This window comes from Cibotium barometz, chromosome 64, assembly GCF_041138505.1.
Source record: "Cibotium barometz isolate CiBa-2024 chromosome 64, ASM4113850v1, whole genome shotgun sequence".
Taxonomy (NCBI): Eukaryota; Viridiplantae; Streptophyta; class Polypodiopsida; order Cyatheales; family Cibotiaceae; genus Cibotium; species Cibotium barometz.
The window spans coordinates 2,718,769-2,743,421 of NC_141109.1; the positions used below are offsets into that span (position 1 = coordinate 2,718,769).

At 47.3% G+C, this 24,653-nt stretch overlaps 1 protein-coding gene across 3 annotated transcripts in view; it reads right to left on the bottom strand.

Annotated features, from left to right (window-relative positions):
- The window catches only part of LOC147603207 (uncharacterized), a 161,684-nt gene extending 138,125 nt beyond the window's left edge, over positions 1–23,559 (bottom strand). The window contains exon 1 of one of the 3 annotated variants that reach the window (XM_086796593.1): positions 23,373–23,559. Coding sequence is in view for 2 of the 3 variants with exons in the window: in XM_086796591.1 (XP_086652717.1) it covers positions 22,301–22,592 (292 nt within the window). In the remaining variant the exon portion in view is untranslated. Of the gene's footprint in view, positions 1–22,300; positions 23,328–23,372 lie in introns of those variants that run through there. The other 2 variants (XM_086796591.1, XM_086796592.1) reach the window with 2 other exon arrangements.
- Between the last annotated feature and the right edge of the window lie 1,094 nt (positions 23,560–24,653).

Sequence of the window (24,653 nt, forward strand, 5' to 3'; positions counted from 1 at the left end):
GGCGTTCGCCCGCAGTCCGGAGGGCGCTGAGCACCGATCTCGCTCGAGCACCACAGAGGAGACCTGCCATGCCGATCCGAGCTTCACGGATATCATCTATCCGCAGTCGGCTGAGTCGCCTCGGTGTTAGACAACGATCGGATGCTTTCGGTTACGCTTTCACTCGGCTTTTTGGAGCAGAGGGCCCCCATGAGCCAGCACCCATCCGCGTTCATGTAGTGATACCTCCGGCCCGCGGGGAGGAGGCACTTGATTCAGCAGTGGCCTTCTCGTTCCCTCTCTGTGGCCCTTGCGACCGGGAGTGGACTCTAGAGCTCACTATTAGCACTTTGAAGACTCAGGCAGTTGAGTTTTCACATCATGTGAGCGACCTGGAGGTGACAGGTGTGATAGGCCGGCTCTGGGAGTTGGCTCAATTTTTCTTGGATCCCGAGAGTGTCGATGCCTCAGGGATTCGTCACTTGGTCGTGCGTATAGTGGCAGACTTAGCACGCGACCCTGGATATGTATGTATACACGAGGTTGCTCTGTCAGAGCGGGAGGCAGTCGCCATGGGCCACAGCCACTGGCGCCTGATCCGGGATTCTTGCAGTACACCGGGTGGGCAGATTCGCAGCCGCTCGGATGGGGACTACTCTCCATCCAAGCCGCTTGCGAAGGCCCGCCGCACGGCTGAGACAGCATCTACCTCAACAGGTCATCCATGAGGATCATCTCATGGAATGTACAGGGCCTGGGCGGAGCACATTTTATACGCTATCGAGGTTGCTTGAGGCAGGAGCTTCAGAGATGCCTGGTTGGTGGCAGCATTGATATTTTGATGATGCAGGAGCACCACTTGGGTGAGAGCAGGATCCGGAGATATGGTTCGGTGATGCCTGGTAGATGGGATACCTTTTGGTCTGCAGGGTTTGGTCCTTTGGGTGGACAGGGAGGAGTTTGCATGGTCATTGCAGAGGTATGGCGGCAGGCCATTGTGGATCGAGGGATCATTGTGCCTGGTAGAGCACAGTATGTCATTCTGAGGGTGCATGATGAGCTATTGGGCGTGCTCAACGTCTATGCGCCTAATCATGCTAGTGCCAGAGCAGAGTTCTGGACCCAGGTTACGGATGCATTGCCAGAGGCCGCACATTGGTGTGTCGGGAGAGACTTCAATATGCTTGAGGACCCGGCCGATAGGGTGGGAGGCAGTCATGTTACAGTGCACGGCACGGAGCTTGCAGCTTGGGATCGGTTTTGCATGACACTGAGGATCACTGATGCATGGCAGCATGGAGCTTTCTCCCGTTCTCAGGACAGTCTTAGTTTCTCTCGGTCGGATCGTCGACAGGGAGGGACTAAATTATCACGGATTGATCGCTTTTATGTGGGCGACTGGTTAGGGGAGCGAGGGGGCTCCGTCGGCATTCTCGCTGGCACCTCATTTTCAGATCATGCGCCAGTTATCCTGACATGGGAGGAGAGGACACGGGAGCCCAGCTTGCAGTTGAGGATCCCAGAGAGGGTACTTACAGATCCCAGTCTCGCTGAGGACATTGAGAGGATCTGGCATGATAGTCAGTGCTCTGACCAGGATGCAGCAGGCCAGTGTGCCCAGGGACTCATCGAGCTTAGCTCTTTTCTGCACGCTGCAGCCTTGACACGGCTGGGAGAGATTCGCGAGAGGGAGCATCGGCTGAGACGTAGCCTTGCCTCGTTACAGCGCCTCCAGGAGCAGCAGCCGGCATGTGAGTGGTTGGCGTCCCAGCTGAGCCAGGCACGCCAGGAGGTTAGAGAGGCAGAGGAGCAGAGACATGAGTTTTACTATCGTCATCAGGCCTCTCGGTGGACGCAGCTTGGTGATAGAGTGACTGTGAGTTTTTTGAGATCACTGGACCCCGCCATGCTCGGGCAGGAGTCCGTCAGCTTGGTAGACCGGATGGTTCGGTGGCTACTGAGCCCGGGGAGATCAGAGCCATAGCCACTGCATTTTATAGAGACCTGCTTTCAGCGGAGCCAGCCACTGAGGACAGAGATGCTTGCAGACAGACTGTGTGGGCCCATGTGCAGAGGAGGGTCACAAATCGTATGCGTTCGGGTCTTGGTGCGCCTCTTTCAGAGATTGAGCTTGCCGAGGCCTTGAGGGTCCTGCCGCGACATAGTTGCCCAGGGGAGGACGGACGCCGGCCTTTTTTATGCGCTATTGGGACCTTTTGGGGCCAGGCCTCCGCAGGGGCTTTCAGCATGTTTTGGACACTGGGGTGATGCCGCAGAGCTTTTCAGAGGGCTTGATCTATCTTATCCCCAAGGGGGAGGGAGTATCAGATGATATTCGGCATTGGAGGCCTATTACGATCCTCAATACTGTCTACAAGGTCTTAGCAAAGGCCTTGAGTTTGAGGATCCAGCCCTTCCTGGGGGAGTTGATTCATGCTACTCAGACAGGATTTGTCAAGGAGCGTAGTATCCTTGACAACATCTTTACTTTCTGGGAGGCGACGGCCAGGGCTAGATTTCTTGGCGAGGACTTGGTCGTGATGCTTCTCGATTTTGAGAAGGCATACGATAGAGTTGATTGGGGTTTCTTAGAGGGCACTATGCTTCGCCTGGGCTTTGAGCCAGGATGGATCAGAGGGGTGGCGGCTCTATATTCCACAGCTCGCAGCCAGGTGTTGATTGCAGGAGGACGAGGGCCGAGTTTTGAGCTGACCAGATCAGTCCGTCAGGGGTGTCCCCTCGCTCCCTTTCTTTTTCTCTTCTTTGCGGAGGCTATGAGCATGTATTTGACGGCAGAGGAGGTTGGTTTGAGAGGACTTCAGCTCCCAGTCCGGGGGGAGGACTTGCTTGATGCTGAGTTTGCAGACGACACGGGCTTATTTTTGCATGGCCAAGAGGCCAATCTTCTTCGGGCAGAGCAGTCGCTCCAGGTTTTTAGTGCAGCTTCGGGAGCATTGATCAATTGGCGCAAGACAGTGGCCTTTTGGATCAGTAGTGCTCCCACTCCGGCATGGAGCCCGGACCCCGGTTTTAGATGGTCCTCCGGGCACAGCAGTGCGGTATTTGGGATGCCAGATTGGCCTAGATTTGTCACCTGAGCAGCAGATTGCCCCGCTTCTTCTGAGCATTCGGAAGAAGCTTTTGTATTGGAGTACAGCTCGACTATCATTGGCTGGGAGGGTGGTGGTGGCAAATCAGGTGCTGTTAGCGACCATGTGGTACATTACGTCTTGCTGGATCTTCTCGAGCTCTTGCATCAGCCAGGTACAGAGGCTGATCAGGAACTTTCTGTGGTCTGGGCGGGACGGTCAGCCAGCTCGGGCAAAGGTTGCATGGGCAGTTATTACACTTCCACTGGCTCAGGGAGGTTTGGGCATTATAGATCCAGTCGATCAGAGCAGAGCCTTATTGGGGAAGCTTATTGTTCGGGGGTTGCTTCCAGGCGGTGAGCCTTGGAAAGAGCTCCTCTTGCAGCGGCGGCTGCAGGCTCGGGCGCCCCTAGCAGGGGGCACTTGGGCACCAGAGATTCGCTGGATCTTCATAGAGATGAGGAGGACAGGCCTCAGTAGAGGATGGGAGGACAGATTTGCTTTGAGTATCCTGAGAGCTTGGGAGCTGCTGAGACCGGGGCTCTCTCAGCGACCTCCTTCATGTGTTGAGGAGCGGGCCAGACAGCCGCTCATCTGGAGCCCAGCGGTTCTCACAAAGCAGGGTCATATGCTGGGTTCTCGGCCCAGCTCGTAGTTTTGGAGACTGGCCCAGCTCGTAGTTTTGGAGACTGGCAGGCCTTCTGCAGTCTCCCAGAGGAGATCCAGGTGGAGAGGCTGAGTCACTTCAGAGGGGGGTTGATTATGAGAGATGATATTCAGGAGGCACTCACAGAGGAGTGGTTCACGCCTCTCGAGCCAGTGGCCCCACGGTGGATGGGAGCTTTCACACAGTTGGAGATCCTGATTGCTGTCAGAGCTTGCACTGAGGATGGCAGTTGCCTCTACTTTGAGATTCAGGATGAGGGCAGACTCCAGTGAGTGGAGGAGGAGTCGCCTTTGGTTGCAGAGTGCACCTTTCAGAGGATTCGGGTGGTGGCCGCCGCTTCTCGGAAGTGGCATATAGACCCCGATCCTGCTGATGTGCTCCCGGATTGGCGCATATGGGCATATGCAGCGCGCCCCTTGGCCCGGCTACAGTGGGACCCCGGGGAGTATGAGTGGCATGATCCTTATGCATCCCTTGAGGCCACAGAGATTACCTTTTTCCAGTATACTGTTCGGCTAGGGCGGCATATTTTGACGGCGAGGAGGACGGTCTCTCCAGCGGCGGCAACGGGGCATTGGCGGCTACAGGGACTCTCACAGGAGTTCCTGGGGGATTTTTGGGCTCGGCTCTGGGCTAGTCGACAGGCCCGCAGGATCTCGACTTTTCAGTGGGGCTGGTCGCCCACAGGGGCTCAGCAGTTGGCACTTGGCTTGTTTACAGCCGTCTTCCGGTGGCCTGCGTCCGATGCGGCCACCCTATGGAGACACAGAGACACTGCCTTTGGGATTGCCCTCAGGCGCAGCAGATTTGGCTGCGGGGGATGCTGCGTATTCTGGCTCCCCTCTCTCCAGAGGGTATGTTTACGTGGGGTGCCGCTGCTTGGTCGACTTCGTCAGGGCCTGCTATGGGCTATGAGATGGAGCAGGGCAGTCACACCATCAGATTTATTAGGGGCCAGCCTCGCCTGATTCCGGCACCGGATTTCTCGTCCGCCAGCTGGACACAAGAGCGGGATTTACGTTGGGAGCTTCTCAGCACCCTCACCATCTGGTTCACCTGGAGGGCCCGGTGCTTTTCGGCCTTTGAGGGGAGATTGGAGCCACCAGTAGAGACTGTACGTGGGATTTGGCAGGAGTTGATCCACACCCTGCGACGAGGACAGTACGACCGCATCCGGGGAGACTCGGATGAGGCGATCTTGCGGCGCCAGGCCTTTCACACCACTTGGCGTTGTGGCCCCTTCTACACCTTACACACGGGATCCCCCTGTTGGCACTACAGGCCACCTGTTTGGCTCTTCCCCCCCCCTATTGTATGATTTAGCCTCTCCGTCCTTTATACTGATGCTTGTATTCTGCAGCACCTAGGGAGAGTCTCCCGGGCTGCCATGCTATACTCACTGCTCTGTTTCTCTTCTGAGCAGGAGAGATCTTTTGTAGCCCTACGGGCGTTTTTTCTATAACTAATGAAAGGATCTTTTCTCGGGAAAAAAAAAAAAACACAAACACTGGAAACACTGAAAAATACAAATGACACCAGCACTCGGGCCGGAAAGGGCCGGACCCCCCCCTCAATACTTATTGTATTTCTTGGAGTATTTATATTTGTACAAGTGTCATGGGCCAGAAAAGGCCAGATTCCTCCATTAGGGAGTGCAAACAACCAAACAGATCTGGTTCAAACCAATCGGAGTAGCCTCAAATCACAGGCTCGTTCCCACCTTCACTGGGTGTACACTTGCCTTTCACTGGTCTTCCGGGACCGTGCACAAACAGGCACGCCCGTACTAACGCAAGCAACAGTGTAAACCGCAAAGGGAACGTTTCCTGGTTCTCCCAATTTAGCTTTGCACTTGGTTTTTCCACTTACCCTCTTGACCTTCACTAGCTCCTCTATAAATGAGGGCACGGTCAGGGCAGTCATGGGAGAAACCTCTTCCCAATGATCTTCTAGAGTGTATGCAACTAGAGAAGAACTTACCTACACAAAGCTTGAAATAACAGCATTTAACTTGAATTATTATCTGAATTTGAAATAATATATTGAGATAAATACCTGGCATGGATTTTAATTCAAGTCTCAGTAGTGAAGACCATTTCCCTTGTATTGTACTCCAAAATGGAAGCTTCGGCCACTGAAAACAAAGCAACCAGTAGGTACACAAGACAGGTACAGCAGATACTTATGAGTAGCCAGCAGGTATAGCAGGTACTGTCAAGTACACGTGGGCAGCAACCAGCAAGTACACAAGTGCTGTCAAGTACACGTGGACAGCCAGCAGTCTCTCATGAGAAGCCAGCAGGTACACAAGTGCTATCAAGTACACGTGGAAAACCAATGAGCACGTTCTGATGGGCAGCCACCAGGTACACAAGCGTGGGAAGAAGGCGACAGCATTCAAGCGTAGAGAAGGCGTGTAGGAGCAGGTACACCTTATTGGGAGAGGTGGGCGCATCCAAGCGTGGAGAGAAAAAGCCCGACTGCAACCAGGCGTGGAGAAAAGCAAGAAGTGCCACCAACCCACACGTGGGTTCTTTCCAAACGAATTCCATGCATTTAATTAAGGGTTATTAAAACCTTAATTCAACTTATCATCTTTGGGCCCCTCCCCCTCTTAAGCAAATGTCCACCCCCTATTTAAAAATGAATGTGAACACTATACCTTATGAATATTAAGGTTCATTCTACTTAATGGATTTTACCATTTTAAAAGGCCAAAACGAAAAATACTTACCACCTGTTCACACGCCACATCACCAAGTCAGCAAACAGCACTCCACGATACACTAGGGACGTCCCCGTCCAATGTACAGGCATGGCATAACAAGCAGACACATGTAAATAAGTCATGCAAAAACAAATTTATGCATGCAGGCATAAATGCATGTGCACAAATAATGGACAAAATCTCCCTTTCATTGAAACTTGTACAAGAGGTTCCTGTCGGGCACAAAACTGGCGCGACAAATAAAAAATAAATATGTCCTAGTCTTCCTATGGAGTGACAGTCCCATAGGTAAGACACCATCCTGACCATACACGGGTGCACCAACAGGCTCCCGTCCATACACCACGAAGCAAATCACACACGGGTGACACGAAGCTGGTTCCCGTCCATGTGACGCAGCACTGGTCACACACGGGTGGCACTGATCTGACTCCCGTCCATGTGACACCATAAAACCAGCCCTTTCACATGGGACACTGGCCTGGCCCCATGTGAACATGGCACAAATCTAGCTGCTCTATGGAGTGACAGTCCCATAGAAGTGGCTCCAGAAATGGAGACGGACCAAATGGTGACATTCCCTTGGGCTTCTAAGCAGTTGACCTCAAGTGAAAAGCCTCAAGATATGCCTGCTCTGCAAAAGCTGAGGGTAGTCAGCAAAATAATCCTCATCTACCCACTTTGCATCAATTGGCAAATAATTTTTAAATTTCACAAGGTATCTCCTGGAAAGCTTCCCATGTGGTAACTTTCTCTCCTTGTGAAATACAATCTGCTCTGGCTGAAGGATCTCCTCAAGCTCATCAACTTCTGGCGAACATCCAAATGATACAAATCTCACATGGCAGATAAGTCTCCATGAGAGGCCACTGAAACTGCAGCCACATAAGGCCTCCTGGATAATGCATCTGCCACCACATTTTTCTTTCCCAGAGTAGATACAATCTGAAAATGAAACATGGAAAGAAAGTTTGCCATTCTCGTCTGCTTTTCCGAAAGCTTTGTTAGAGATAGAAAGTATCTCAAGCTTTGATGATCTGTCTTGACTACAAAGTCAGCCCCAAGAAGGTAATGTTTCCATAGCTTTAAGGCATGAATTACAGCCAAGAGCTCTTTCTCATAGATATCCATATGAAGCTCGGCATCATGCAATCGACGGCTCTCATATGCAACTGCATGACCTTCTTGATTTAGGACAACCCCTATACAATCGCCACAAGCATCACATTCCACTATGAATGACCTTTGCAAGTCGGGAACAATCAATACGGGTCCACATATGATAGCATTCTTGAGTTACAAGACGGCATCCTGCTCCTTTGGGGTCCATTTAAAAGTGGCTTTCTTCTTCATGAGATCATGTAGAGACATGGCAATCATAGCAAAATGCCTTATGAAGCGCCTGTAATATGAGCATAATCCTAGAAAACTACGTACTTGATGTACATTTTGCAAGTCGGGCCAATTTCGAATGGTTTCAATCTTGGCAGGATCCATTCTTACACCATCCTTGGATACAATGTGACCCAAATAGTGTATCTCTGAAAGAAAGAACTCACTTTTCTTGGCATTAATGAAGAGTTTATGCTTCTGCAACTCTTCAAACACTGTGGCCAAATGAGTCCTATGCGGAATGACCCATCTTTCTTTTAAACAAGAAGCACGGGAGAGCAATAAGGTGAGGAACTTGGCTGAACCAAACCTTTCTCCAAAAGCTTATTAACCTGCTTCATGGGTTTGTTAGGTGGAGAACCACCTGGCACAAGATCTATGTGATGATCCTCGGGCCTTTGAGGAGGTAATGCTCCTGGCACTGCATCAGCAAAACAATCTTTGTAAGAAAATTCAATCTATCTTGAGTCAAAACATCCACATTTTCATGACTTGGTTCAATACTATCACGAACAAAAACCAAGTATGTAGAAAGACTCTTTTTCATTGCTTTATTAATCTGGATGTGAGATACAACTGGGATAGAATCCCCTTCTAGAAGCTGCCTCTGTCGGTAAAGAGGTGCAAGTTACCCCACTTATTGGGAAGTTGCGTGTACATATTCAGGGTTACCTTGATCATGAGCATTTCTTGGTTGCACCACTTAATGGATGTGATGTATTGCTTGGAAAGCCATGGCATCATAGGCTTGAGCCCCACAAAGAGTATGAGACAAACAAGATTTCCTTTAATGCTCTTTAGCACCCATTTAACTCAAATTTCACTCTGTTTTAATGCTCTTTAGCACCCATTTAACTCAAATTTCACTCTGTTTGAATCAAAGTTAGTGGCTTGAGAGATGAAATGAGTCATGGATTAAACCGCTTTTATGGAAAAAATTAGAAGTCAGTTAATGATGGTTTTTTATTACAAATTAGAAAATTACTTTAGCAATTAGATGTTCAAAACATCGTCTAAATTGGTTATTAAAAAGTATTCCATTAAGTTACATAAATTGAAGTATAAATCTTTTCAATTCTAAGCCCAAAAGGGAGTTCAAATAGTGATGGATTAAAATCCCCTTCCTTGCCAACATCAATAACATGCATGCGGCCTCTATGCATAAAGGAAATCCTGTTTGTCTCGTTCTATCCCCTTCCTTGCCAGCATCAATAACATGCATGCGGCCTCTATGCATAAAGGAAATCTTGTTTGTCTCGTACTCTTTGCGGGACTGAAGCCTATGTTCTATCCCCTTCCTTGCCAGCATCAATAACATGCATGCGGCCTCTATGCATAAAGGAAATCCTGTTTGTCTCGTACTCTTTGCGGGGCTCAAGCCTATGATGCCGTGGCTTTCCAAGCAATACATCACATCCATTAAGTGGTGCAACCAAGAAATGCTCATGATCAAGGTAACCCTGAATATGTACGCGCAACTTTCCAATAAGTGGGATAACCTGCACCTCTTTACCAACAAAGGCAGCTTCTACTTCAATTTGAGGCCCCATGTCCTCAACGTCAATGCCCAAGGCAACTGCCATCTAGGTAGAGATGAAATTATCTGTTGCACAATCATCAAACATAAATAGAGCAAGTTGATCCTTGATTTGACCCCATGCTTTGCATACCATCCTCTTTTCCATCATGTTGTGTGCTTCCCTGCACATCGAGAACTGCATGCACATTTGCCTTGGGTTACTTGTCCTCATGCTTTTGTTTGCGGTTGGAGCATTGTCTAAACATATGCTCTTTACTACCACAAGAAAAGCATTTTCCCTCCTTTGCATATTGCTCCCTTTGCTCGGGGGTCATGCCAAATTTGTTCTTCTTTGGCCCATGATCCTTGGATGAGGTATTTTAAGCTTTACCTCCCTTCTAGACATCCCGAAAGCTCTTTTTAGGTGGCTGTCCACCTTTTTGCAGGTTTGGGTTGCCCTTGGAACCACCTTGATCTTGCTTGATTTTAAGCAACAATTGCTCTGTAGCAAAAGCGGATACTATAAGTTGCTGAAGAGTGTGTTTCGGGTGCAATTCAATGCCCGAAAGCCCGAAAGCTCTTTTTAGGTGGCTATCCACCTTTTTGCAGGTTTGGAACAGCCTTCTCTTTGCCCTTGGAACCACCTTGATCTTGCTTGATTTTAAGCACCAATTGCTTTGTAGCAAAAGCGGATGCTATAAGTTGCTGAAGAGTGTGTTTCGGGTGCAATTCAATGCCCGAACGATAGGCTGGTTGCAACCCAGATCAAAACTTTCTTTTCTTTTCATCCTCAGAGAGTTGCATGAAACGAGTAGCCTCGAGCAAAACTTTCCAAAATTTGCTCATATACTGCTGCTGCACATTCTCATTATCCTTTTAATCAAGTCTATCCCACTTTAATGTAACTGTATGCTCTGCATTTGGTGGCAAGAATTGGGCATAAAATCTGTCCTTAAACTCTTTCCAAGTGCAAATGGGGTCTTTGGTGGTCTTTTCAGTGATCCACCAATGGGCAGCTGTCCCCTTCAAAAACATGCTTGCATGACAGATCTTGGACTTCTCAGTGAAGTCCTCTTCACTGAAAGCAATATCAAACAGGGCCACAAAAGCAAGCACCTTGGAAGCGTCAAACTCCCCATGATAGGCATCAAATTTCATTGATTTGTCCCTGGCCTTGAACTCCTTGAGCTTTTTGGCATGAGGCTCAAGCTCTTGCCTCCTTCTTTTGCCCCTGTCCAACGGGGCAGCTCTCTCTACATGAGCTTCATGGACAATGATAGGTGTTCCACTAGCCAAAGTGACATGGGTCTTTGATTCTTGTGGCCCCACTGCATGTGACTTCGCTGAAAGATGCCTTGTCTCGCCACGAGACAACTCAATAGGCAAGGTCTTTTGGCTTGCATGTCGACCATTGTCCCCATGTTGTACATACCTAGAATCCAAATGGCCTTCAGCATGCATGAATCTGTTTTCTCCTGTGCCATGAGGAGTGGATGCATGGCGAGAGGTGACCGATACTTCTTCTTTATGCAAATATGATCTCAACCTTTGAGAGGCTGGGTCTCCATGCTACAAACGGGGTGGATTCTTGAACATAAGCTATCCATCCTCTCCCTCTTTAAGGTCACCCTTGCGGATAAGATAAGAGAGTGCCAACTCCCTTGGCTTTTTGCCCACTTCTCGAGCCATAGACTCAAAAGTCATGTCCACCATAGCATCCGCTTTCTTGGCTTCTATGACACTTTGTACATGGGGGTCCTCATGCAAGAATTTCAGCTCTTGCTCTTTTGCCTGCAAGAGCCTCTTCATATGCTCCAACTCAGCCCTCAATGCATTGGGCTCTTCCTCGTGCATGGGTTCTTTACCACGTGATGGTTGTCCCATGTATGCACTATCATAAACTCTCTGATGAGGCTTATGCCTTCCATGCAAGGCATCGGAATCCCGTGAAGCACTTGGCCCCTCGAATTCGGCACTTCCAATGAGTTGCCCTAGCTGTCCATTGAATTAAGTGTTCGTGCTTGCTTCCAATCTCAAAACTCCGTGTCTCCTCTTGAGAAAGAGAGACGACCGGACTCTGATACCAATGCGACCCCTCCGGATAGGAGGCCTATAGATCGGAAGATAATGTACACATATTTAGAACACTTAATCTAATTATTACTAATCAATGTAAACAACATCACCAACACAAACACTGGAAACACTGAAAAATACAAATGACACCAGCACTGGGGCCGGAAAGGGCCGGCCCCCCCCCCTCAATACTTATTGTATTTCTTGGAGTATTTATATTTGTACAAGTGTCATGGGCCTGAAAAGGCTAGATTCCTTCATTAGGGAGTGCTAACAACCAAACAGATCTGGTTCAAACCAATCGGAGTAGCCTCAAATCACAGGCTCGTTCGCACCTTCACTCGGTGTACACTTGCCTTTCACTGGTCTTCTGGGACCGTGCACAAACAGCCACGCCCGTACTAGGGCAACAGTGTAAACCGCAAAGGGAACGTTTCCCGATTCTCCCAATGAAGCTTTGCACTTGGTTTTTCCTCGTACCCTCTTGACCTTCACTGGCTCCTCTATAAATGAGGGCACGGTCAGGGCAGTCATGGGAGAAACCTCTTCCCAATGATCTTCTAGAGTGTATGCAACTAGAGAAGAACTTACCTACACAAAGCTTGAAATAACAGCGTTTAACTTGAATTATTATCTGAATTTGAAATAATATATTGAGATAAACACCTGGCATGGATTTTAATTCAAGTCTCAGTAGTGAAGACCATTTCCCTTGTATTGTACTCCAAAATGGAAGCTTCAGTCACTGAAAACAAAGCAACCAGTATGTACACAAGATGGGTACAGTAGATACTTATGAGTAGCAGGTACTGTCAAGTACACGTGGGCAGCCAGCAGGTTCTCATGAGCAGCCAGCAAGTACACAAGTGCTGTCAAGTACACATGGGCAGCCAATGAGCAAGTTCTGATGGGCAGCCACCAGGTACACAAGCGTGGGAAGAAGGCGACAACATTCAAGCGTAGAGAAGGCGTGTAGGTGCAGATACACCTTATTGGGAGAGGTGGACGCATCCAGGCGTAGAGAAGGCGTGTAGGTGCAGATACACCTTATTGGGAGAGGTGGACGCATCCAGGCGTGGAGAGAAAAAGCCCGACTGCAACCAAGCGTGGAGAAAAGCAAGAAGTGCCACCAACCCACACGTGGGTTCTTTCCAAACGAATTCCATGCATTTAATTAAGAGTTATTAAAACCTTAATTCAACTTATCATCTTTGGGCCCCTTCCCCTCTTAAGCAAATGTCCACCCCCTAATTAAAAATGGGTGTGAACACTATACCTTATAAATATTAAGGTTCACTCTACTTAATGGATTTTACCATTTTAAAAGGCCAAAATGAAAAATACTTACCACTGTTCACACGCCACATCACCAAGTCAACAAACAACACTCCACGGTACACTGGGGGCGTCCCCGTCCAATGTATTGGCACGGCATAACAGGCAGACACACGCAAATAAGTCATGCAAAAACAAATTTATGCATGCAGGCATAAATGCATGTGCCTCATCCAAGACCCAGAGATTTACAGCAAGATAGAGGGGATTTGGGAGAGGCTAGACTTTCAACTCAGGAGCAGCTGCCAAGCGCCTTAGATGCAGGCCTTGGAGAGATTCGCAGTGTCACCAGGTGGTGAACTTTTGCAGTTGCTTTCCTTGTATTTACCTAAGTAAATACATATATTTTCTTTTTCTTTTTGTTCTTTAGTTAATGTTGATTTCTATCCTCAGATATCTCTTGGATCAAGCTTCGACATTGCATGACCAGAGAAGGTGGACCATTGGGACTTCGTGCGACTGATGGTTTACTTGAGCCTTGGGACCCTGAAATCCCAGAAGATTGGGCACTAACGACTTGACGAACAGTGGACCAGGACAGTACTTGGCCACTGAGAATGGTGCAGGACAGTGTGCCTGGCCATAAATGTAGATACATATTTGTGAATGTCCATGAAATGAAAAAGTCACTGTGTCATGACCACATTACGTTTTGTGAGGTGGTCACGAAAGAGAATGTTGGTCAGATGACCTGAAGGAATGCTTTGGGCATATCTCCTAAAATTTAGGGAAACTGCTATTTTTGGACAGTCATCAGATTTGAAATCTCTTCGCGTCAATCTCTCCGGAATGTTGCAAGGATCAATAATCACCAAAGGATTGATGTCAAAATGTTAGCAGATTGGGAGATTTTTAGACCGGAAGGCTAGAACGGGAAATGAGCTGCATGACTGCCATGTGGCAGCTTTTAGGCCAGTTTCTAAGTACAGGAAGCTGGGCGCTTGCTTATCTTCCCCCTGGGCTCATTTTTGTGGTAACCAGGTGGATTGTTGCAGGTTAAGAGCTATTGGAGCTTTCCCTTCTCTGTTCTCTATGCACTGAGGGTTGAGCTTGCTCCCCACAGCCTCTCAACCTATATTCAGCTATGGAAATGCCCCTCTAGTGGGCTACTCTCATGAATTATGTACAGCTGTGTGGGGAATATGCTTTTTGGCTGAGGAAAGAGCCTCCTTTGTCAGGAACAGGAGCAGCTAACTGCTGCTCCAAAGCAGGAAACAGGTGAGGGTAGTTACCTCACCACGCAGGTGTCCAATTCAGCACTAAATCACTGCTGTTTTTGAACTATTCAGGGGCTGTTTCAAGGCCCAGTTGATGCCAGATTGCAGAGGGACCTTGCTAGGGTCTACCAGGACAGTGTGGTGGTTGTATAGAGCTGAAAACAGAGCTCTGTACAGAAAATACAGCAAGCTGAAATTCACTGTTTTGGGCTTATTTGAGTGGTAGAAGGCCAAGGAAGAGGACCAGGGACTTGGGATTTTGTTCAGGGAAGGTTTATGTACCGAAATGCTGCCGAAATTTCCTTAGAACAGGGGTTTCTTGGCTGTGAATTGCTCTTGTAACTACAGATACCATACCCTTGTAATTTCCCTTGAATTAATTGATAAATAAATACAGAAAGGGGCGCCGGACTTCGGGGCCAATCTAGTGTTGAGCGAGGGAGCGAGGATTCTGTTTGTGTGTGTGTCATAAAGTCCAGGTATTTAATTGAAAGAATTACTGCGTTATGTGTCCATAGCCCGGTTTCATGGTTCCATTGCCGGGATAGGGTCCTCTTTTCTGCAAGAGCCCGGACACGGATTGGATTGGGTGAACAAGAGACACACACACAGAGGTATAGCTGATTACAGGTGAGAAAGATTACGAGATCTTTCTTTGGATACAGGATTCCTTTGAGGGCTTAGTAGACAGCATGGCAGATAAGGGAAAAGGAAATCTCCCGGCAGAAGAGAGTTCCTCTTCTACCCGCAGACACCGTAGAAAAATGACAGGTGCCAGGGTGTCAGCATCTGAGCGGACACAGCCATTGTCACAGCCAGCCATGTCAGTAGAAGAACAGGAACAAGAGGATTTATTTCATGCGCAGCTCCTGAGCATGGTTCGTACCTTTGAACAGCTGGTGAAGAATCCCAGGATGAAGAGATGTTTACAGTCAAGGACAGGGGATTCCCAAGCTGAATCATCTCAGCATGCAGTTGAGAGGGCACAGGAACAAGTGCCAAGGATGCCACAGCATGTAGGGCAGACACCAGCAGTGGCAGCTAATAGCCTAATCCAGTGCAGCATGTTACACAGGCACAGGATCAGGCAGTTAATGGTCAGGGCAGTAATGCACAAATGGTTCTGCCGTCCATTCCTCCTTTGGTTGCTGCCCAACCTGGTTATTTTGGTGGTGGGTCTATTTTCCAGGCCATGGCTAGACCGCCCACAGCTTTGCAAGGTTTGATGCCAAGAGGGTCACCAGGACTGATGCCTACAGAATATGTGAACCCTCTTTATGCCAACATAGGTGTGCAGCCTGGACTTCAGACACATTTCAGTCCAGTTTTGATGCCTGCAGCACCTGTTAGTGTGGCTGAATTTTCTCAGCCAAGGACAAAGGGCAGCAAGGACTGGTGCAAAGAAAGTGCAGAAGGATTTACCATTCTTACAGCCGCCAGTCTATAATTACTTGACCCCCAAAAGCAGTAAGCAAAAGGATTACAAAGAAGGTGGTCAAGCAGTGAAGTTTGAGACTTTCAGTGGGATGCAAGACAAATTGAAAGCGCTGACTTTCATTCTGCAGTTTGATGCAGCTTTCATTGGAGGCAATTTCACAGAGTCTTCTAAGGTGCGGAAGGCTGCTACTTTCTTGAAAGCTAACACATTGCAGTGGTGGACCTCACTGTTGATGCAAGGACAGGCACCTGCTACATGGGTCCAATTCAAGCAGCAATTCTCTTTTGCATGGCTGACAAACACTTTTGAAGTGGATGTGATGACAGCATGGCACAAACTGAATGAAGCTGAAACTGATTTGTCTGCACTAGACGAAGCTAGAAAAGGTTTCATGTTAGACACTACAGTGACATGATCTGCTTTTTGAACCTGAATTTTGAATGACCTGTACACTTGTATCATATGTTTGGCAATGTACAGTTTTGACATTTGTTGTCAATAAATGAATGAATGGACTTTCAGTGCTTTGAAGTTGTATCTGTTACACTTCAATGAATGATTATACGTGTTGTGACACTAATAGTGCGGGGACACGTGCTATCGCCCTGTGTTGCATCCGGAAACATGTATATTGAAAGGCTCGACTTGCGATGGCACTAATGGTAGTCGGGAATTCCTATCATCGCCCTGTGTCATCCGTTAGCAAGTGATACATGCGATGGCATTAATAACATGGGGAATCTTGTTATCGTCCTATGTCATCCGTTAGCATGTGTGTGGTATACAATCGAGGTCGCTTGCTTCTTTCAAGAGGGGGGTATGTCACCAGGTGGTGAACTTTTGCAGTTGCTTTCCTTGTATTTACCTAAGTAAGTACATATATTTTCTTTTTCTTTTTGTTCTTTAGTTAATGTTGATTTCTACCCTCAGATATCTCTTGGATCAAGCTTCGACATTGCATGACCAGAGAAGGTGGACCATTGGGACTTCGTGCGACTGATGGTTTACTTGAGCCTTGGGACCCTGAAATCCCAGAAGTTTGGGCACTGAAGACTTGACGAACAGTGGACCAGGACAATGTACTTGGCCACTGAGAATGGTGCAGGACAGTGTGCCTGACCATAAATGTAGATACATATTTGTGAATGTCCATGAAATGAAAAAGTCACTGTGTCATGACCACATTACGTTTTGTGAGGTGGTCACGAAAGAGAATGTTGGTCAGATGACCTGAAGGAGTGCTTTGGGCATATCTCCTAAAATTAATGGGAAACTGCTATTTTTGGACAGTCATCAGATTTGAAATCTCTTCGCGTCAATCTCTCCGGAATGTTGCAAGGATCAATAATCACCAAAGGATTGATGTCAAAATGTTAGCAGATTGGGAGATTTTTAGACCGGAAGGCTAGAACGGGAAATGAGCTGCATGACTGCCATGTGGCATTTTTTAGGCCAGTTTCTAAGTACAGGAAGCTGGGCGCTTGCTTATCTTCCCCCTGGGCTCATTTTTGTGGTAACCAGGTGGATTGTTGCAGGTTAAGAGCTATTGGAGCTTCCCCTTCTCTGTTCTCTATGCACTGAGGGTTGAGCTTGCTCCCCACAGCCTCTCTTAACCTATATTCAGCTATGAAAATGCCCCTCTAGTGGGCTACTCTCATGAATTATGTACAGCTGAGTGGGGAATATGCTTTTTGGCTGAGGAAAGAGCCTCCTTTGACAGGAACAGGAGCAGCTAACTGCTGCTCCAAAGCAGGAACAGGTGAGGGTAGTTACCTCACCACGCAGGTGTCCAATTCAGCACTAAATCACTGCTGTTTTTGAACTGTTCAGGGGCTGTTCCAAGGCCCAGTTGATGCCAGATTGCAGAGGGACCTTGCTAGGGTCTACCAGGACAGTGTGGTGGTTGTACAGAGCTGAAAACAGAGCTCTGTACAGAAAATACAGCAAGCTGAAATTCACTGTTTTGGGCTTATTTGAGTGGTAGAAGGCCAAGGAAGAGGACCAGGGACTTGGGATTTTGTTCAGGGAAGGTTTATGTACCGAAATGCTGCCGAAATTTCCTTAGAACAGGGGTTTCTTGGCTGTGAATTGCTCTTGTAACTACAGATACCATACCCTTGTAATTTCCCTTGAATTAATTGATAAATAAATACCGAAAGGGGTGCCGGACTTCGGGGCCAATCTGGTGTTGAGCGAGGGAGCGAGGATTCTGTTTGTGTGTGTGTCATAAAGTCCAGGTATTTAATTGAAAGAATTACTGCGTTATGTGTCCATAGCCCGGTTTCACGCAGAATATTATAGGAGGCAACACAGAGCAAATTGGCTGGCTTCCGAGAGCAACAAAAGCATTCGCGGGGTTCTTGATTCACTACAGCGGCTTCAGGAGAGTGCACCAAATAGCCCGTGGATTGAGAGTTAGCTAGTTGCCGCCCATATAGACTCAGATCCATAGAGAAGTGGCGGGTGGAATACAAATACCATGCCAAAGCCTCTTTTTGGACGCAAGCAGGAGAGAGTCACTGGAGATTTCTTTGAGATGGAGGCCCACACAAGCGGAGAGAGTATCCGCAAGTTGCGAGGCCAGGATGGATCCATTGTTATAGATCGCCCTCATGTGAGTCATCGCCACAGATTTCTTCAGCACCCTTCTCATGAGTGCACCCATTTCCTCACAGGTGTTGGATGCACGTGAGCAAGTTGGCGGCATACGAGAGAGGTGGTCCCACATGCTCTCCGAACTTTCCTCCTAACCCCTTCACATTTGAGGAGCTGGCAAAGGCTATGACGGTATTACCAAGGGGCAAATGCTAGGGAGAGAACGGGCTTCTAGTCTCCTTATTTCTACGTCACTGGGATTTAGGGCTACCTTCAATGAGATAATGATTACGGGAGCCATGCCAACGAGGTTGACTGAGGGATTGATCCACCTAATTCCCAAGGAGGGTGGTGATAGATTGGAGATTCGGCAGTGAAGACCCATCACCCTCCTAGGGACTGCCACAAAATTCTGGCCAAGGCCATCGGCCAAAGACTACAGTCCTTCTTTCTCCCTGGCTCGATTCATGGTACACAAACGGGTTTCGTTCAAGATCGGAGTATTCTAGACAACATCTTCACATTCTAGGAGACGATTGCATCGGCCATGATGCGTCAGGCAAGATCTGATTGTTCTCATTCTTGATTTTGAGAAAGCCTATGATAGAAAAGATTGGCTATGATAGAGCAGATTGGGGCTTTCTCAAGGGAACAATGTGCAGGATGGGTTTCCTAGAAAAGTGGGTCCGAGGTATTTCGGGACTCTACTTGACTTCACACAGCCAATTTCTTATTCAATTTCTTCCAGGTGGTGAGACTTGGAAGGACTTCCTCCTCGCTAGGATCTCTACCCGCACCCTGGTCCTGGGAGGCCCTTGGACTCAGAGCACGAGATGGATTTTCACAGAGATCCACGCACGTGGCTTTAGCCCAGCATTTGAGGACAGATTCGCAGTCAGTCTCTTGCGTACTTGGGATCATCTCACGCCGGCCCTTCAAGAGTCAGCTCCAGTAGCCTCCGAGGAGCGTCTCCAAAAGCATCTAATCTAGAACCCCATGGTCCGTCTGCCTAGTGGTCACATGCTCGGGGCTCACCCACACGTATCGACTTATTGTAACTATTTGGCCCTCCGAGCTCTTTTCACATGATGGAACTCATGCCTAGACACTTGGACATGCGGATTGACACATGGGAACAGGGATCCTTTGGTTGGCACAAGAAAAAGCACCAATATTGATCAAAAAGCTGGAAAAAGCAAAAAGTTAAACTATGTTGACCAAAAGCTGAGGGTACCATTGGAAAGAGGACATCGAACTAGATCAAAAAGCTAAAAGCCACTTTTCCAAAAAGCAACTCCATGGCCAAAAAGCAAGGCCCTGAAGCTATAAAAGCACAAATCAAGAACTTTGGCTATTATGAATATTTAAATGAGAAAAAGCTCGTGGTGAGCTCAGCATCACAAACCTTGTACCTCGACACCGACTTCAGCCCGACCTCGACATCGGCACTCTTGTTTGATATTGTATTCATTTTACTGTATTGCTCTTGGCTTGGAAAAGCCCATGGATTGTTCCTGAAATAAATTCCTGAAAAGAGAGCGGAGCATGTTCCCCGCTCAGCGTGGTGTACTCTGTAAAACTTCTATACCCGTCTCTCTTCCCCTTCTCTCTCTCTATCTATATCTCTTGGACACGTGGTTGAATCTATCACTGCACGCTCCGTTGGGCTTACACTCCCCCCCCTTCCCCGCCGAGGCCCAAGAGAGGGGCCTTACGGGGATCCGGGGACAAAGACAAACTTAGCCTCAACATCGACTTCTCCATCCCTCCGGAGTGGCTGGCCCTGATACCGGACTCTCCTCCCCCCCACAGTGGCTCGTAGTGTTCACCAAGCACGATATACCCCTGGCAGTTCATGGCGTGGATGAGAGCTCCGCCTTACTCACCTTCTCTATTAGGCTTCATGGCAAACTAGAGAGAGCAAAGACCCCTATAGTGGATCTCAGGGGATGCACCTTGTAGAGGGTGAGGGTGATTGATTTTCATGCACACACGAGTGGCACATCAACCCTCCATCCGCCAAGGTGGCCAAAGAGAGACTCTGGCGGAGTTATGGATTTGGGAGGGCCGACGACCTCTCACGAGTCTCCAGTGGGACTCGAAAGAGTGGACATGGCATGATCCAAAGGACAGTAAGGAGATGCATGGCACCCCTTTTTTGCTTACAATACACGGTTGCGTCCTAGGATACATACGATAAGGTTGGAAAGTTATCCCCTAAGTACTCTAGACCTTACAAGATCTTGAAAAAGATAGGTGAGGTTGCTTATAAACTAGAGTTGCCTCCAAATGTGAAAGTTTATCCAGTCTTTCATGTCAGTCAGCTCAAAGAGATGCTGAGAGTTACCCCTCACAAACTTGTTGAGGTTGAGGACTTGTCCTATGTTCCACATGCACCCGAGAGGATGATAGATTTCAGGAAAATGCCACTTAGGAACAAGTTGATCCATGGATATAAGATTAAGTGGAAAGATAGGACGGAGGAGGACTCAATTTGGGAGTCAACAACTACTTTGAGTAAGCGTTTCCCTAATTTCATTTCAGAGTAAATGTTCAAAGAGGGGAAGAATGTTATGTACTTGGACACTAATCTATAGATTAGGGATCTAATCTTGTGGGGTTAGGGGGCCCCAAGATTAGGGCTTAGTAGGTAGATACATGGCTAGGGTTCCTGTAACCGGCTAAGTGGGAACGTCCTTGGGCACTAAAATATAATAACAAGACAACGCACAATACAACTCAAAGATACATCACAGCACAAGATAATCTGCAAGAGACAAGCACTGCACGATACACCACCACTAGAGCTGCGAATGGGCCGAAACCCCTTCCTCGGTCTCAATATCGAAATATATTATTGGAGTATTTTAATCTATGTACAAGATTCCAACACAACAAGCACTATTGTAAGCACAGCAAGTATAGTAGGGTTTTCAACAAAGTACAACAGGTGCCGTAGGGTTTTCAACAAGTACAGTAGTTACCATAGGGTGTATGGCAGGTACAGCAGGGTTTTTAGCAAGTACAACATGTATTGTACAATCAAGTACAGTAGTTGTACCGCACAACACATGAAAGAGGCCTGAATGATAGTTAACTTGTAGATCAGCAGCACAAGGAGAGATGCGCTAGTCTCCAATGAGAGAGAGAGAGAGAGAGAGAGAGAGAGAGAGAGAGGCAGTCGTGTGCATGAATGGTGGGCAGGAGGTGGAGGGATCCAACCCCTGTGTGTCACATGGCACAACCCACCTCAAACGAAGGTGGGCACCTCCTTATAGTGCACACACACACTTATGCGCGTTTACATAGTCAAAAAGGTGCCCCACAAGTTGGGCTACCCTAACCTGGATCCCTTGGAACCCGAGCAATGGCCAGTGCCTCACTTTAATGAATGTGAACAGTAAAGGTTATATAACCTTTACAATAAGAATACTTTCCACATGTTCACATGCCACAAACCATGTCAAAATATAGGACACTCACACGTTTAACTGTGGACATCCCCTGCCCGTAAATTGGACACGACATCACAGACAGTCACACCAAAACAAGTCATGCAAAATCAGTTTCAAGCAAGCACAGATGCGTGCACATGCATTATGTATTGGATACATCTCCCATTCATGGAACCTAGTGTTTACATAATACATGAGTTACTATACACATATTATATACAAAAATGTTCTTGTGCAATAGTAAATTACTCTGTTTACATCACCTAAATACATGAGTTGATGCCATCGTTGCATGAAATGGAAACTACAATGGCAACAGCCAGCCTCTGGGAATGGCAATGGCCCAAAACTAGGAGACGGAAACAGCTAGGAAACGGAATATAAAAATAATGAGAAAATTAATAACTTGGGAAAAGTTTGAGTATACCATCATAATTTGAAATAAAAGTATGCAAATTTTGTAGAAAAACACGAAGCAAGATCAGACAAATCAATGACTGATATTTTGATCGGAGAAATGGAAACGAAAACGGCAACTCTTGGGAAACCGAGTTTCTGCATTTTTGGGCCAGGAAATGGCCGTTTCCTGTTACTATGGTTGCTGCACATACAAATGATTACTATATATATACGTGTTACAACGCATGCGTGCACATGTATGCATGAGTTACTACAAATACAAATGTATTACTGTATATACATGTGTTAGTTAGTATGCATACATTTATATGTGTTCCGACACTTCTGCGAGGTATTATGTATGCATGCATATGTGAGCATGATATAGAGGCAACTGCTATCAAAGCTTACTTGGCAAATCGTTCGCGGCTGCCGGTGGGGACGAGAACCTTCTGGTTGCGCTGATTGAGCAAGCTCTAGGATGCAATGTGAAGAAGCGATGGCGATGGCGATGGCGAGGGGTGGGCCCGGACCTTGGAGCGGGCGAGTAAGAGGAGGAGCGCAAGAGGGCATCTCGGGGGATTGCAAATTGCGAGGCAAAAGCGTGGTGGAATACAGAGCCTCCCGTGAAGAAGCTGCTGCTAGCGCGGAAGCACGAGTCGAGGACCGTAGCGGAAGATGTTCGGAAAGGCATGGACGCCATCACTCTCTCAGCTCAGCAAACAAGCCATTCAAACGGTAGTCTTACAAGGGCAGAATAATAATTACACATTTAACTTTTATTACTCATTGTTATTTACATGGTTTATTTAAAGGCCGTGAGATTGTGCCGTAAGAAGCAAGAGGGGTGCAAAGATCCTGATTAGCATTCTAAGGCGCACTAGTTGGGCTCTTCCAAGTGAGGTCTATGAAGCTCTGCAAGTCTCCGCAGTAGATACCCATCACAACTTGAGGACCAAGGATGCCACAGCCATCGGGGCAGGCCTCCTTAAAAGTATCCCAGTTAGCCTGCAGTTGGATAAGAAGAATCTAGGGGAGGCGGCACAAGGAGAAGCCGGCCCGAAAGGAAAAGAGACGCTCCCAACATTGGCGCAGGTTTGGCCATCACCGAAATCGGAAGATCTGACCACGAAGAGGAAATGAAAGCAACAAGAATAACAAAAGATCAGGGTAAAGAGGAGTCTCATAGCTCCCTGGGAAGTGAGGAGAGAACAATGTGGACTGAAGGGGAGAGGGGCGCGCTCACTCACCTTCATCAGTCCTGGAAAAGACTTTCCCTTACCCAACTGCAGTCAAAGTGGTAAGATATCCAGTGGATGCCAAGGTGATGCAGAGCACGTGGCCTCGCAGCATCGCCCATACAAGCACCATTCTTTTCCTGAAGTCAATGAAGTCTGTGCCCACGTCTACTGCTCTAGGGCTCGACGACCTACTCTCTACTGCATGATCATCACCCGACGGCAGTGAAGGAAGAGTTACGGACCAGCACCATTCTCTGCTGGGTCGTCTCCGTCAATAGCAAAGCCCAACCGGCAATGAAGGAGTCATCACCCAACGGCAGTGAAGGAGGAGTTACGGACCAGCACCATTCTCTGTCGGGTCGTCTCCGTCAATTGCAAAGGAGAATACAGGAGAATATTGCTCTAGGGTGGACAACCTGCTCTCTGCTGCATGAGCATCACCCAACCGACAGTGAAGGAGTCAACCCGACCGTAATATATGAATGGCTGGGCCGTAGAGTGCGAAAAATACCTTTAGTGGAAGCCCATGGTTAATTTTAAAAAACATCTTTTAAGTTTCCAAGTTGAAGGTTTAAAAGTTCACTATTTGAAAAATACCATATTTAAAGGTAATTTGTATATTTTACCTTCAAATTTTAAGAAAGTTTCATAGCCTTCATCAAATACGGAGACTTAGGAGCACATCAAGAACAAAATAACAATGCTCTTGTCACCCCTCTGGAAGTGAGAAATGAGTGCATAAGAAGCTGTTGCTTGCAAATCATGACCTAGATGACTTATAAAATAAAATAAAAAAAAGGAGGTCAAAATCTGCAAATTCACGAAATTCCATCTCACGGAATTACAATTCAAGGAGTTTCATCTCACGGCTAAAGAACCTCAGGCACTTTCACAATTTAAGCCTCATCTCACGGATTAAGCTATATCACACAATAGCCACTATATATTTGTAAGCTTATTTCTTACGATTATGTTGGCTAAATTAATGTAGCAGCTGCTCCATTGAGTACATATCCATACTCATGCACTGGAGAACATTTGCACCAAAGCCTCACCATCTGACAACTTCCAGGTACATCTCTAGATTGGGGGACCATGGTGGGCGGAAGCCTGGTCAATGGTACAACCCATCGCCTAGAATTTTCCTTCAAATTATAAACCTCTCTAAACAATGCCACTATCTTCACAAATCAATGATCTTCAATCCTTAGTGAAGATATCTATATTAGCCTCGCAAGTCGATGTAATTCTTTCAATCCTCACCAACAACAAGTGGCTACTTCAACACAGAGCAGTTCAATAAGAGTCTATATGACTCAATTCTTGTACTTCATGAAAATCTACTTCTAAGAGCACTTAATTATGCATAAGAACATAAAAAGCACATGGGCAAAAGAAGACAAGATCAAGTCCTACTCAATAACATTTTACAAGAATCCTGTCACACAAAGGGACATCATCACAAGCCAATTACTTCAAATGATGAATGTCGCTTCAATGAATCAAATGAAGAACTGAGAATC